The sequence below is a fragment of the Erythrolamprus reginae genome, chromosome 10 (assembly GCF_031021105.1).
Source record: "Erythrolamprus reginae isolate rEryReg1 chromosome 10, rEryReg1.hap1, whole genome shotgun sequence".
In the NCBI taxonomy this organism is placed as follows: domain Eukaryota; kingdom Metazoa; phylum Chordata; class Lepidosauria; order Squamata; family Dipsadidae; genus Erythrolamprus; species Erythrolamprus reginae.
The window spans coordinates 17717952-17734037 of NC_091959.1; the positions used below are offsets into that span (position 1 = coordinate 17717952).

The window sequence follows — 16086 nt, forward strand, 5'->3', positions numbered from 1 at the left end:
TGCCTGGTTTGCCAATTGCATAGTGGCAGAGAGGAGAGCGCTCCAGAGGGTCAACGTCATTGCCCAGAAGATCATTGGTTGCCCTCTTTGGAAGAGCTTTATAGTTCCCGCTGCCTTAAGAAAGTTCAAAACATTTGTAAAGATCCATCTCATCCTGGGCACCCTGTTTCTTGAACTATTACCTTCCGGCAGACGGTACAGGATAATAAAACAAGGTCAAATAGGCTGAAAAAGAGTTTCTATCCCAGGGCAATAACTATATTGGATTCTTCTACTGTACAGTGCAATACTAATGCAATATCGGGTTTTCAATTCAATTGTATCGAATGTGAAGGATGTTTGCTTGTGTTTTTTTATAGTTACAATGTACACTGCAGATAGCATTTAAGGTGCAATGACAATAAAGTAAACTAAAAAGACTGAAAAGTTGCAGCTGGCTGGGTGTTTCTCAACCTCAGTCAATTTCAGATGAGTGGACTCCAAATCCCAGAATTCCTCAAATGGCAAGCTTAACATTGACAAATGTATCTTTTTCTTTTATGTTCGCTGAGAGCATCTGCACCAAAGACAAATTACTTGTGTGTTCAATCACACTTGGCCAATAAAATTCTATTCTATTCTATTCTAATCCACCCTGAAGTTAAGAAAACAATCAACTAGAATCACCAAATTGGCTTCAAGCTGAAATTTTGAAGAAATTGCACAGGCCCTTTCTTGGCTAACAAAGAACCAGGAGTCTGCTAGCATCTTTTCCCACTAACCCATTTTGATTGAAAGATGTGTCCTTTTATAAAAGTAAATAAATCTATCCCTGTGGTCAAATGATCAAATTTCAGACCCTTGCCCACTCCGCTAGCATGCATGTGTGTATGTATACATCTGTGTATATATGTGTGTATAGCATACATGTGTGCATGTCTGCGCGATTTTGCTACCTGCCCAGGTGCAGTAGCAGAATTGTGCTGGTAGGTGGGTAGATAGATATTATTATTATTATTATTATTATTATTATTATTATTATTATTATATTTTATTAGATTTGTATGCCGACCCACTCCGCAGACTCGGGGCGGCGCACAACAACAACAAAACAGTATACAATAAACAAATCTAATATTTAAAAAATATGTGAAAATATCTAAAAATATCTAAAACATAGATAGATAGAGATGGATGGATGGATGGATAGATAGATGATAGATAGATAGATAGATAGATAGATAGATAGATAGATAGATAGATAGATAGATAGATAGATAGAACGGTCCTGAATGACTTGTGGTAAGAGGAGGATTAGCTGGACCTGCCAAGGAGAGAAGGAACGAAGCCTGAAGGGGGCTGCGGGAATCTCCCGGAGGGTTCCGGTGGCCAGGCGTTCCGCGGGCAGGGCGAGTGCGCGGTCCCGCGAGGGGGGCCGGAGAGCGAGGGGGCCGCGGCGGGAGCGCGCGAGGGGGGCGGCGCCTGCGGCCCGAGCCCTTCCGGCCTGGCGCGGCCTAGTCCCTCGGAGAGCGCCGCGCCGCCGCCCGGGGATGCTCCTGCTGGCCCTGGGCGACCCCGGGATGGAACCGGCCCGGCCCGCGCTGGTCATCCGCATCCGCATCCCGGACGGCGGCGGCGCCGTGGACTGGACCGTGCACCCCGCGCCGCAGCTGCTCTTCCGGGACGTGCTGGTGAGGGGCGCCCGGGGAGGGGAAGGGGAAGCCGGCTGGGCGGGCGGGCGGAGCTGAAGGAGGGCAGCCTGGGAGGGAAGGCCCCTCTGCCCCCCGTTCTCCGGGGATGTGTGTGTCCCCATTTGTGGCTGGAGGGGTCTGCTGCACCCCGTCCCCACCCCACTGCTATGCCCCCCTTCTGAGGACCCCTTCCTCCTCCCCCGACTTTGCAAAGAGACCGCCCCCTCCCCGCTTGAAATTGCTTACAGTCCTTAATTCAGTGCTTCCCAACCTTGACAACTTGAAGGTATTTGGACTTCAACTCCCAGAATTCCCCAGCCAGCAAATGCTGGCAAGGGAATTCTGGGAGTTGAAGTCCAAATACCTTCAAGTTGCCACGGTTGGGAAACACTGCCTTAATTAAACTTTCCCTTCCTAATTGTCGATTAGGCCTTGAACGACTGAATTCACCCCCCACTCTGAATCTCAATTGTAACTGGACTTCTTTTTATTGTTAATTGTACTTTTTTATATTGTTGTAAGCCGCCCTGGCATTGGGCGGCAGAGAATGGAATAGAATAGAATTATTTATTGGCCAAATGTGATTGGACACACAAGGAATTTGTCTTGGTGCAAATGCTCTCAGCATACATAAAAGAAAAAGATACATTTGTCAAGAATCATGTGGATAGATAGATGGATAGGATAGGATTAGGATTGGATAGGATAGATATCTAGATAGATATGTATTAGATTAGATTAGTTCTGATCAGTGGAAAGAGGATGGCATGAACCAATAGGACATGGAATAATAAGAGTTGGAAGGGACTTTAGAGATCATTTATTCCTTGGAGCAGGTGATTCTATATCGCTTCAGGCCATCCAAGCCTTCCCCAATGGTGATTTATATGGCCTGAAGCTATCTATCTATCTATCTATCTATCTATCTATCTATCTATCTGTCTGTCTGTCTGTCTGTCTGTCTGTCTGTCTGTCTGTCTGTCTGTCTGTCTGTCTGTCTATCTATCTATCTATCTATCTATCTATCTATCTATCTATCTATCTATCTATCATCTATCTATTATCTATTATCTATCATCTATCCATTTTACCTACCTACCTACCTACCTACCTATTATATAAAAGGTTCATCTGTCAATTGGCAAGGCCTCCAAGGACAATGTCCATAACATCCTAGTCCATGTGAATAAAGTGGCTAAAGGATTGGGGGATGTCACTTGGCATTGTTGTGAATAGATGATGATGATGATGATGATGATGATGATGATACATCACACAGTCCTAGACATTTGCGAAGTGTTTGACTTGGGATATTGTGTTACGAAATCCAGCATATAAATTTCGTTTGCTGTGTATTACTGTTTTTTGTGAATAAAATATAATAATAATAATAATAATAATAATCATAATCATAATAAATAATTATAATAATAAAAACAATAAACATTGACAAAATCATGATGTATTAGCCACCATACTTTTATCTGCATGCATCATGGGAAAATACATCACACAGTCCTAGATGCTTGGGAAGTGTTCGACTTGTGATATTGTGATTCGAAATCCAGCATATCAATCTCGTTTGCTGTGCATTACTTTTTTGTGTGAAAATAATAATAATAATAATAATAATAATAATAATAATAATAATAATAATAATAATAATAGACAACCAAGATCCCCCAAAGCCTCCAGGAGCCCTGTCATTTCCTAGGGCAGGGTTCACCAACCTTTCGGATCTCAGGAACCATTAAATGAGGACTCGGATTGTGGGGACAATATGCTGGCTCTGTTAAAAAGTGCTAATGCTAACATGTTGTAAGCCGCCCTGAGTCTAAGCGAAGGACGGCATTTAAAAAATTGAATAAATAAATACATTCATACTTTGAAATCCCACTGACCAGTAATGTGATTTTTTAAATAAAGATAAATAATATTTAGTGCAATATAAAAAATGCAAATAATTTTTCTGCGGACCACCAAAATTTTCTCATGGACCACAGTGGTCCACAGACTACCAGTTTATTTTATTTTATTTTATTTATTTATTTTATTTATTTATTTATTTATTAGATTTGTATGCTGCCCCTTTCTGCATACTCAGATGATTGCTGTTCTAGGGTGAATTGTATGTTTTTGCTTTGTTTCATTTTGTTTTGCTGTTCTGTATTTTATTCTCTATGATAAAACAATAGATTTAAAAAGAGGTTTAATTCAACAACAATAATTTTTTCAAGAAAGCTATAGAACTAGATTACTCCCTGCTGACTATTTAAACCAATTTTTCTCAACCTCAGCAACATTAAGATGTTGGATGGACTGCTAGAATTTCCCAGGCAGCATGGTTGGCTGGGGAATTCTGGGAGTTGAAGTCCATCCATCTTAAAAGTTGTTGAGGTTGAGAAACAGTGCTTTAAAATGCTTGTTTGTCTCTGTCCTTAATAGTTGCAATCATCAAGGACTGGATTGGGGCTGGTTAAAAAAATATTCAGTAGGAGAAATCAAGACATGATGGATTTTTGCTGATACCCGGTGTTCGTCAACAGTTAAATTCTTTGCAATGGAGCAAAAAGGACTTTCTAGCAAGACGGTCAAATGTTTTGGAGCTATTCTAAGATAATTTTCCCGGCCTTCATCTTTTAATACATACATAATTGTTAAAACCAGATTTTCATCCATCTTTAATAAATAAATGAATGTGGATTAAATGTAAAAGTAACTAATCCAAACGGAAGGGGTTTGATATACTAAGAGAACAAGGAAAAGTCAAAAACAAATACTGTATATGAAAGGAAGGTTAGTGAAAGAAAAGAAAGGAAAATGTTGTGGTTGCAGGGAAATTGACAAGATGTTGAAAAAGATAAGTTTCCAGAGCCAAAGTAATACTACTGCTGAGTAGTTTACAGGTGTTATCATTTGCAAACCTGGAAAGTTGGGCAGAGGTATAATGAATAGAATTGGTACCAACCACTTAGTTATATTTCTCCCCCCTTGTTACAGGGAAATGTCAGGGAAATATCACGGAATTTCAAAATGCTTTCTCCCTGGACACCCTGATTAATATTGCATTGGACTGTTATTGTATTTATTTATTTATTAGATATATTTATTTATTTATTAGATTTGTATGCCGCCCCTCTCCGTAGACTCGGGGCGGCTCACAGCAATAATAAAGACAATGTAAAAACGAATCTAATAATTTAAAAACCCCATTGTTAAAAGCAAACATACACACAAACATACCATGTATAAACTGTATAGGCCCGGGGGAGATGTCTCAGTTCCCCCATGCCTGACGGCAGAGGTGGGTTTTAAGAAGTTTACGAAAGGCAAGGAGGGTGGGGGCAGTTCTAATCTCCGGGGGGAGCTGGTTCCAGAGGGTTGGGGCCGCCACAGAGAAGGCTCTTACCCTGGGTCCCACCAAACGACATTGTTTAGTCAACGGGACCCGGAGAAGGCCAACTCTGTGGGACCTAACTGGTTACTGGGATTCATATGTATGTATGTATGTATGTATGTATGTATGTATGTATGTATGTATGTATGTATGTATATTGTATTGTATTGTATTGTATTGTATTGTATGTATGTATGGCGGGACCCAGGGGAAGAGCCTTCTCTGTGGCGGCCCCAACCCTCTGGAACCAACTCCCCCCAGAGATCAGATTTGCCCCCACCCTCCTCGCCTTTCGCAAGCTCCTTAAAACTCACCTCTGTCATCAGGGATGGGGGAACTGAGATATAACCCTTCCCCCTAGGCCTATACAATTTATGCATGGTATGTTTGGTTGTCTTTTAAATTATTGTTTTTAAAATTATTTGAAATATTAGATTTGTTATATGTTGTTTCACTGTTGTTGTTAGCCGCCCCGAGTCTGCGGAGAGGGGCGGCATACAAATCTAATAAGTAAGTAAGTAAGTAAGTAAGTAAGTAAGTAAGTAAGTAAGTAAGTAAGTAAGTAAGTAAGTAAAGTAAGTAAGTAAGTAAGTAAGTAAGTAAGTAAGTAAGTAAGTAAGTAAGTAAGTAAGTAAGTAAACGAATAAATGAATGAATGAATGTATGTATGTATGTACGTACGTACGTACGTACGTACGTATGTATGAAATTTGTATGTCAGTCATTTCACTGATAAACTGAGTGTTTCAAGTATGCTTTTTCAAAGGGTGCCCATTTCTGGAAAGCATTTGGGGTGTCAAACTCAAGGCCTGGGAGCTGGGGCCTGCGGGGCCACCCTGGAAACAGTGAAGGACTTACCTGCGGTGCTCCTACCAGCAAAAACGTTTTCACTGACAGAGGGTTGCAGGAGGCCGTAGCATCCAAAAACAGAGTTCAGAAACCCATTATCTCTGGTAGAGCGTTCGGGCCATGCAGGTACCCCTGGCATCAAGCTGGCTGCGCCCACTCCCCCCCCCCCTGGTCAAACACAACCCTGATGTCTCCCTCAATGAAATCGAGTTTGATACCCCAAATGCTGGCATCTCCAAACTTGGCTCTAATGCAGAAGAGCAATGGATCTAGGAGTAGAGGACTCAACCTTAGCAGCTTCAAGATGTGTGGACCTCAAGAATTCCAAGGTCCACCCGTCTGAGAGTTGAAAGTGCTGTCTGGAGAGGCAAAGGCAAATGAATGGAAAAGACCCCATACAGTTGTCCTTCTTCCCCTCTTTACTTTAGAGTAGAGGTGTGGAGCTATGGCCCTGACTTGTGGACTTCAACTCCCAGAATTCTTGAGCCCGCATGGCTGGCTCAGGAATTCTGGGAGTTGAAGTCCACAGGTCATAAAAGTGGCCATAGAGTTTTCCTTCTTCCCCTCTTTAATTTAGAGTAGAGGTGTGGAGCTATGGCCCTGACTTGTGGACTTCAACTCCCAGAATTCTTGAGCCCGCATGGCTGGCTCAGGAATTCTGGGAGTTGAAGTCCCAGCCCCTGCTTTTGAGAAACAAGAGAGCTTATGAAAAAGACTGGGGGTTTTCCAAGCCAACGGTGGCCCACGTCAGGTGGAAACTGCATGATAGGCAAATAGTCGGAGTTTGCAAACACCCCCCTGAGAGCTGCTGCTCTACATCAGCCGAGTAACAACTCTGGGTGGTAAAGAGAGGCATTTTTCAATCCTACACGAGGTCTCTTCCAAGTATGAAATATGGGTGGCTTCACTTCTGCTTTCAGCAGCCGGAGTTAACATGCTAGGAAAAGCTGAATATTAATTATTCTGTAAAAAGTCTTATGAATATAACTAACGGCCTTCATTTTTAATGTTACAGGACGTAATCAGTCAGGTTCTTCCGGATGCAACGACAACAGCTTTTGAATGTGAGTATTGCTTGCCAGAGAGACAACTTGGGGGGGCGGGGGGGGGGGGGGCGGGGGAGGCAGTTTATATTTGCATCATTTATTTAAAACTCTGACAACTACATCTTGGTTTATGTTCAGCTATCTCACAGTTAAATATTTATGCCCAGATGCAAGTTTAATGATAAACCTTAGCTAAGTAATATTTTATTATTTAATCACATCTTGAGAGCACATATTTCTACCGTATAGCTTTAATTACCATCCTGACCTTACTGTGCTCTTTGGACGCACTGCAATTATATTGCTCAAATTAAATGAAAAATATAAAGTACCTGGAGGCTTTGTGCGCTGAGATTTTAATTTTCAGATTTGCAGGATTAAAAGCAGAAAGCGGTTAGATGGCCTTTGCGGGATTCAGACTTTTTGTGTATATGGTACTAAATTGGTTCTGGGCGGGTTACCTTCTCTGGAGGTGGGGAACACACCACCTGGCCATTGGCTTTCTTCATGGGAGAAGGTTGGAAGGCAGCTCAGGTCTCAGAAGGCTTCGCCCTGGGCTTCCTGGTGTCAGACAAAGCCTTGAAAATGCCTGCAGTTTAGCACCTGGGAGCATTAATAACAGGCGCTTCTCACACTGGAGGAGACCCCCATCTCCATTTTTATTATGCGGGAACAATACTGGCCTGTAAACTAGACTGTATTGCTATCATCCTTCTTGTCTTCTCATTTTCCTCATCTTTCCTGCTATCTTCTCCTATTGGTATCTTATGATTTGATACTTGTTATATGTATCTTATGAGTATGATTTATGACCTATGATTTCTCATTTTGTTGTTTCTAAGTACATTGAGAGCTTATGCACCGGAGACAAATTCCTTGGGTGTCCCAATCAAACGACCCATAAATAATTCTGTTCTGTTCTATTATTTTGTAATTTTTTTCTCTCCTCTCCTCCCTTCCCCTCCCCTCCCCTCCCCTTCCCTTCTCCCCACCCAGCCCCTCGCTTCTCCTCCCCTTCCTCTCCTCTCCCCTCCCCTCCATTCCTTTCCTCTCCTCCATGTTAAAGTTCATCATCATCTTCCAAACACCCACAGCTACAAGGTGTGGTTTTTTTGGATCGATGAATGCCACTTGATGATCAAACACAGCCTCTGGCTCCAACAGGACAGTGTTCATGTCTGCATTTATTGTGTCTTGCCGTCTTTGCTTGGTCCTTCCCGGGGTGGGTTCTAACTTTCCTCGCTGCTGGTTTGCTTCCTCCCGCGCAACGTGGGTGTGACACATGGGTGCACATGCGCAGTGCTGAAAAAAATTGCATTTTTTTTTTAAAAAGCCCCAAACAAGATCGTGACCACATGCACAGTGCCGGAAACTCGGCTTCTGTGCATGCTCAGAATTTTTTTTATTTTTTTTTTAAACATGGTGGTGCCAACGGACTTGCACCGACTAAATTGGGTCCGTGAGTCATCGTGACATCACCAGTGGGCTGCTATTGCTTCAGGCGAACTGGTCCAAACTGGGAGAAACCCACCCCTGGTCCTTCCACTGGGGTGCTTGACATCTCGGTTAAAGTGGAAGGCAGTGCAGGCATTGAAGTGGGGTCCTTCCCGTAGGGCGTTGCCTTACCACTCTAGGTGTTTCTCCCTCATTTTCTCCGCTGTACTCAGAAACAACAAAGTGAGAAATCATAGATCATAAATCATACTTACAATCATTGATCATAAGATATATATAACAAGTAATCAAATGGGCAATTGCTGCTCTGTTGTGGCATTGCTGACATGGTCAAGAGGAACATCTAATGATCCAAGAGGCGGGTGTACCTCCGTGGCGTGTAAAAAGCAGTCAATGCATTTGGTGGTTGGCCAACACTCAGCGCCGTATAAAGCTACTTGGCGTACCATTGTTTGATACACCTTTGATTTTAGATAGAGATCATCGTACAAAAACATTGTCTATCATGTGACCATTTTGGCATCAATTCCCCCTATACGGGGTTATAGTGTTGAAGGTGGCCGGGCTCAAAATCACGTGGCAAGACAAAATCACGTGCCCTTTGGGTCTCAGCCAGAGGTGGGCTGCTAAGGTGGAACGGTGACGTGTGCTCCTCCCCGGAGCTTGCGGAGTCCAGCGCAAATCTTCTACTGCAGCTTTGCAAGTAGCGAAATTGCACATGGAGACGCAGATGCGCCCATGTTTCGGTGTGGGTTTTTGCTTCTGCGCGCGCCCAAACCGTGCCGAAACACTGCCCAGGTGCAGTAGCATAATTGTGCTGGACTCCGCTAGCACTCAGAGCCACGGGGGCGAGCACACGCCACCGTTCCCCCTTAGCAGCCCCCCTCTGGTTTCAGCTGACGTCTCCAGACCAGTAAGGAACATGGATTTTTATCTATCTATCTATCTATCTATCTATCTATCTATCTATCTATCTATCTATCTATCTATCTATCTATCTATCTATCTATATCTATCAGTATGCCGCCCCTCTCCGCAGACTCGGGGCGGCTCACAGCAATAATAATACAATGTAAACAAATCTAATATTTAAGTTAATTTAAAACCCCAATTTAAAAACCAATCATACATACTAACATACCATGCATAAATTTCATAAGCCTAGGGGGAGGGAAAGTCTTAATTCCCCCATGCCTGACGACAGAGGTGGGTTTTAAGCAGCTTACGAAAGGCAAGGAGGGTGAGGGCAACTCTGATATCTGGGGGGAGTTGGTTCCAGAGGGTCGGGGCCGCCACAGAGAAGGCTCTTCCTCTGGGTCCTGCCAAACGACATTGTTTAGTCGATGGGACCCAGAGAAGGCCAACTCTGTGAGACCTAACTGGTCGCTGGGATTCGTGCGGCAGAAGGCGGTCCCGGAGATATTCTGGTCCAGTGCCATGTAAGGCTTTATAGGTCATAACCAACACTTTGAATTGTGACCGGAAACTGATCGGCAACCAATGCAGACTGCGGAGTGTTGGTGTGACATTGGCGTATTTAGGGAAGCCCATGATAGCTCTCGCAGCTGCATTCTGCACAATCTGGTACCGAGGCCGCCCTGGGCAGAACCTGCTCTCAGGACAGAGGGTTTTCCTGGCTTCTCTGCTGCTGTGCTTTCTAGTTCTTGAATTAGTCTGTCATTTTGCATCAGCATGACATTGTTTCTCCTGCCACTTAAGTGCATCAAAAATATGTTAATGTGTATTGATGCCGTTTGGTTTCTAGGTTATCTTCTCCCTAATGAAAGCCTGAAATTTCCCCGGCTTAAGTATCTTCTCAGCTACTTTGATGGCTTTCTCGGAGGCAGTTAATTGCTCTCCGCAGCGGCTTCCTCTCCTGTTTGCTTAGTTATTGCTATCTCCGGTGTGTCTTCTGTGGCTGCCTCTACCTGGGGCTGTATTCTCCGTTGCCATCGGACCTTGTTGTACGCCATGTTGCTACAAATAAAACAACTAACGACATATGGCTCGTTATGGTCCTTTTATCCCAAGCCGTTTTGCGCGTGCCCGGCACACTGCGTCTTTTGCAAAAAAAAAATTGCTGTGGAATATTCGGTTGCCATCTGCCGCTTTCTATTCGGTGTCTTGCGAGGAGGTGACATTAGCAAAATCTGGGCTTTATTTAGTTCTACTTTTGCTTCCCTAATGGACTGGAAGATCGTGTTGTTTGCGCTCTAGGCGAGGCGAGGGGCTCAGCGAAGCCCCTTTGAACTTTCCCAGTCTGCAGAATCGCTTGAACGGGGCTCCGGGGCTCCCTCCCGGCAGGATGGGTGAGCAAGCCTCCTACTTAGCTGGAGAAATACAGTACCTGAAAGAGCCCGTTTGCCTCCCATCAAAGAACAAATGACGCTCGTCTCTTGTAGGGAGCCACTGTGTCTTTTCCCTGACTTTACTTTATCCCCAAATGTGCATCTTGTGAGTTCACCTGAGAATTTCCAAAGTTGTGTAGCTTTTAAATAATAATAATAATAATAATAATAATAATAGTAATAATAATAATAATAATATTACTATTATTATTATTAATTAGATTTGTATGCCGCCCCTCTCCGAAGACTCAGGGCAACTCACAAGAATAATAAAGACAATATAACAGTGAAACAAATATAATATTAAAAGAAAAAGATATATAAAACCCCAGCAATTAAAACCATACAACACATGCATACCAAACATAAAATATAAAAGCCTGGGGGAGATATCTCAGTTCCCCCATGCCTGGCGATATAGGTTAAAGTTGTGTAGTTGTGTAGCTTTTTGTTTAGCTCCTGTGAGCCGCCCCGAGTCTTCGGAGAAGGGTGGCATGCAAGTATAATAATAATAATAATAATAATAATAATAATAATAATAATAATAATAATAATCCCAGGAGACAGCAAAATTGAGGAGAAGCAGCTAGAGAAATTAGTGAAATACGAAGATCTAAAAATCGAGCTGCAACGACTGTGGCATAAGCCCGTGAAAGTGGTCCCAGTGGTCCTTGGCACGCTGGGCGCAGTGCCAAAGGATCTCAGTGGACATTGGAAAACCATCAGAATTGACAAAATCTCCATCTGTCAATTGCAAAAGGCCGCTTTACTGGGATCGGCAAATATAATTCGCCGCTATATCATGAAGTCCTAGGTGCTTGGGAAGCGCCCGACAGGTGATGAAATACGAAATCCAGCATAGTGATCTCGTTTGCTGTGTTGTACTGACATAATAATAATAATAATAATAATAATAATAATAATAATAATAATAATAATAATGGCAGCCTGCAATATTATTATTATTATTATTATTATTATTATTATTATTATTATTATTATTATTATTATTATTATTATTATTATTGCAGGATGCCATCACAGCCAAAACTGGAGACCTGGAGCCCGTTTGTGGTGGGAGAGGCACCCTGGGCCGATCCGTCACTGTTTCCAGAGCAGCCCCATGAGCCAGATTTGGCTCGTGGGTGGTGACTTTGACACCCCTGCCCACAATGGTGGCAGTGGTGTCATTAGGCCACCCTCTGTGTAGATCGAGTTTAGAGAGTAACATCAACTCTAAGGAGTATAAGCTAAATTTTGATATAGCCTGAATTTATTTTGTTTATAACATTTAAAAACTACCTGTCTCTCTGATAGGGTGATTCTGGGCAGTTTAACAAGTAGACATAGAAATATAAGAACTATATAAAAATAAAGTTAAAGAGAAAAAAATAATTACAACATTAAAAAGCAAAGGAAAGGCTTCAGAGGTCTCGCCGGTCCCATGGCTGCATGCTTCTCTGTGGGTCCCAAGTGAGACGGCGGAGCAAGATCTCCAGACTAGGAAACTGGACCAGGAGATTGGGGGGCTACCTCGCCCTGGGCGGGGGGCAATGTTCCTGTGGGGGGAGGGGCGATTGCAGAGAAGATTCTCTTCTTCGACCTGCCAGTCAGAATTGATGGGGTCTGCAACATACCTTCTTGACTGACTCATTAGGACGGGCCGATGTAGTGATGGACCCTGTAGGGCTTTAAAGGTGATAACCAATGCTTCAAATTGGATCCAGAAGCAACCTGGCCCCCAATGCAGCAGTTGTGAAGCCCCCTCCCACTATATCATCAAATAATCCTTGCAGCGGGACCTGGCTCCAAAGCTGAGGTCCATGGAGAGCATCTGAAGTCACTCTAGATCTGTCCACGTGACTTTTCAGTTCCATGTGTTGTTCTGTCTCTTAGTCACCTGCCCAGCTAGCCACCCTTAACTTGAAATTAAGACAACAAAAGCAGCGTGTGTTCATATTCTTTGGCCCTCATTTATTCACATTTCAAAAGTTCCTCCACGTCTATCAAATATGTGATGTTCTTTTAAACCCGGTAAATTTTAATGCACAGATTTTTATTTTATGCAGATGAAGATGAAGATGGCGATCGGATTACTGTTCGCAGCGATGAAGAAATGAAAGCTATGTTGTCCTATGTAGGTATATGTTCAATATACTGGATTAACCAAGTTTATTTATTTTATTTATTTATTTATTCAATTTTTATGCCGCCCTTCTCTTTAGACCCAGGGCGGCTTACAACATGTTAGAAATAGCACTTTTTAACAGAGCCAGCCTATTGCCCCCACAATCTGGGTCCTCATTTGACCCACCTCGGAAGGATGGAAGGCTGAGTCAACCTTCAGCCGGTGATGAGATTTGAACCGCTGACCTTCAGATTGACAAGTCAGCTTCAGTGGCCTGCAGTACAGCACTCTACCTGTTGCGCCACCCCAGCTCTATTTTAGTTACCAGCTGCTAACAAGTATCATTCAAAAGGCTGAGTTGAATGAGAAGGGTCTAGGACAGGTGTCTGCAACTTGCGGCTTTGGAGCCTCGCTCTTTTGGCCCTCTGCTGTGGCTCCCACTCGGGTGATCCCACCATTGGCTGGCCCTGCCCCTGGCCTGAAAAGGTAAGGGCAATGGCGGGGGATGGAGAAGCAGCCGAGACTGATTCTCCAGGACCTCACTGTTACTGGAGCTTCTTCCGGCCCTTGTTGGTGCTGGGTGTGCCTCGGTCGCTTGGGGAGACATGCAACCTGCTCCCTGCCCTGGAATACTGACCCAACCCAGCCGCAACCGACACCGGCATCGGTAATACAAGGGCTGGCTGGGTGGGAATGGGATCCGGGAGGAGGCGATGATGGAAAGAGGGAGGGGATACAGCATAGGCAGCCTGAGAGACATAGAGAGACACAGAGAGATATACAGAGGGGGTAGAGAGAAAGGAGGGGGGAGATAAAGAGGGAGATAGAGATTGGGGGGAGATATTAAGAAACACACCCGGAACCACAAAAACGTTTTGACATCTATATATATATATATAATCAAGAAATCCCATCAAAAAAGCAAATAATAGTCACATGAACACCCCCCCCCCCCAAGCCATGCCTGCCCAGCCAATCATTAGGGCAGAGAACCGGTTATTAAGAAACACACCCGGAACTATATATATATATATATATAGATGTCAAAACGTTTTTGTGGTTCCGGGTATGTTTCTTAATAACCGGTTCTCTGCAGGCATGGCTTTGGGGAGGGGGGTGTTCATGTGACTATTATTTGCTTTTTTGATGGGATTTCTTGATTTTTCCAGTTTTGAGCCTATGTAATTCTTATGGCAGTGATTATGTGCATCATTAGATGAAGTGTTTGCTTAGGATATCTCTCGTCCCAAATTCCTAACAAAGAGGCTTTCGGAGAAAATTCTATTTCTCTTTGAGTAATTTCTAAGAGCCATTTATGCAAAGTTCTCCAAAGGGTTTCAGCTTTGGGACAAGACCACCACATAGGGTAAAATGTGCCTATTTCTTTCTTACACTTCCAACAATTTGCGTTGGCATTTAGATAGATTTTCGCTATTCTAGAGGGAGGGAGGTACCATCTGTAGAATATTTCATAGAAATTTTCTTTATAGGCTGTGTAAATGAGTGGTGTTACATTGGCCACACCCACTCAGAACTTGTGGCTCCCAGTGTTTTCTTTTCTGTGGGAAACGGGTCCAAATGGCTCTTTGAGTGTTTAAGGTTGCAGACCCTTGGTCTAGGACAACTCGCCACAGGCATCTCACTGCAGGACAGGAGTCACATTTAATATCAAGAAATGGTGGACCAGAATCATTAAAGAAAGGATACAAAAGGAGGGAACAGAATGAAATATGAATGACAAAAAATTAATTATTTTTATTGAAGTACAGTGATACCTCGTCTTACGAACTTAATTGGTTCCGGGACGAGGTTTGTAAGGTGAAAAGTTTGTAAGACGAAACTATGTTTCCCATAGGAATCAATGGAAAAGCAATTAATGCGTGCAAGCCCCAAACTCACCCCTTTTGCCAGCCGAAGCGCCCGTTTTTGTGCTGCTGGGATTCCCCTCAGGCTCCCCTCCATAGGAAAGCCCACCTCCGGACTTCTGTGTTTTTGTGATGCTGCGATTTTGCTGAGGCTCCCCTTGCTGGGAAACCCCACCTCCGGACTTCCGTTGCCAGCGAAGCGCCCGTTTTTGTGCTGCTGGGATTCCCATGAGGCTCCCCTCCATAGGAAACCCCACCTCCGGACTTCCATGTTTTTGTGATGCTGCGATTTCGCTGAGGCACCCCTCACTGGGAAACCCCACCTCTGGACTTCCATTGCCAGCGAAGCGCCTGTTTTTGCATTGCTGGGATTCCCCTGCAGCATCGCAAAAACACGAAAGTCTGGAGGTGGTGTTTCCCATGGAGGGGAGCCTCAGGGGAATCCCAGCAGCGCAAAAACGGGCGCTTCGCTGGCAACAGAAGTCCGGAGGCGGGGCATCCCAGTGGCGGCGGCTTGGGTTTGTAAGGAGAAAATAGTTTGGAAGAAGAAGCAAAAAAATCTTAAACCCCGGGTTTGTATCTCGAAAAGTTTGTATGACGAGGGGTTTGTAAGACGAGGTATCACTGTATTGAATTTCCCGCAGTGGGGTTGGCCACGGCAAATTGTCCCCTTCCAGACTGTGCATCAAGTCCTGTGATTGTGCAGAATCCTGGAGTTCCTGTTCCAAGTCCCTGTTGCTTCCCAATCCCAAACGCTCCCATATCACTTTTTTTGTTGTTGGTGATAGCAGCAAATTAAGGCACAAACATAATTTGGTTTGTTGTTGTAATGTGGGTTTTTTTGTGTTTTGATATTATTCTCATCTTGGTTGAACAACTTGGAGCTGGGATTTTGTATCAAATTTTGAGGTGTTCCTTTGTTGGAAAACCAGTGAATAATATACGTACAGATCTTGATGTGAGCATTAAGAATAACATATCCCAAAGACTTTTGCATTAGATATAGTGCAGGCTAAATGGACTATCAATTTCTTTTATTTTTTTATGCATTACTTAAAGTAACGGCTCATTAAAAACCAACCCTTCGGCTCTTAGAAAAAATTTAAAAACAAAATCTGCTTTCATCTGGATACTCCTTCACCCCTTCTCTCAGAAGAGTTATATTTTAGCTGCAGGCCTGGCACGCTGAGAAGATTTAAAAGTGCGTTGTCTTTTAATAATGACAGCAAAGATAGGAAGGCTGCAGTGCTTATGTATATCTTTATAAACGGCTTGCCCTTTATGCTTCATAAATAAGTACGAGTTTCTAGTTTTTGTGTCTTTTTTTC

At 43.5% G+C, this 16086-nt stretch overlaps 1 protein-coding gene across 5 annotated transcripts in view; it reads left to right on the plus strand.

Moving 5' to 3' along the window:
• Nucleotides 1-1443: 1443 nt before the first annotated feature.
• MAP2K5 (mitogen-activated protein kinase kinase 5) overlaps nucleotides 1444-16086 on the plus strand; it is a 230155-nt gene continuing 215512 nt past the window's right edge. For 4 of the 5 annotated variants that reach the window (XR_011559993.1, XM_070762763.1, XM_070762759.1 and 1 more), the window contains exons 1-3: nucleotides 1450-1670; nucleotides 6932-6980; nucleotides 12835-12902. Coding sequence is in view for 4 of the 5 variants with exons in the window: in XM_070762763.1 (XP_070618864.1) it covers nucleotides 1530-1670; nucleotides 6932-6980; nucleotides 12835-12902 (258 nt within the window). In the remaining variant the exon portion in view is untranslated. Of the gene's footprint in view, nucleotides 1671-6931; nucleotides 6981-12834; nucleotides 12903-16086 lie in introns of all 5 variants that reach the window. The other variant, XM_070762760.1, reaches the window with a different exon arrangement.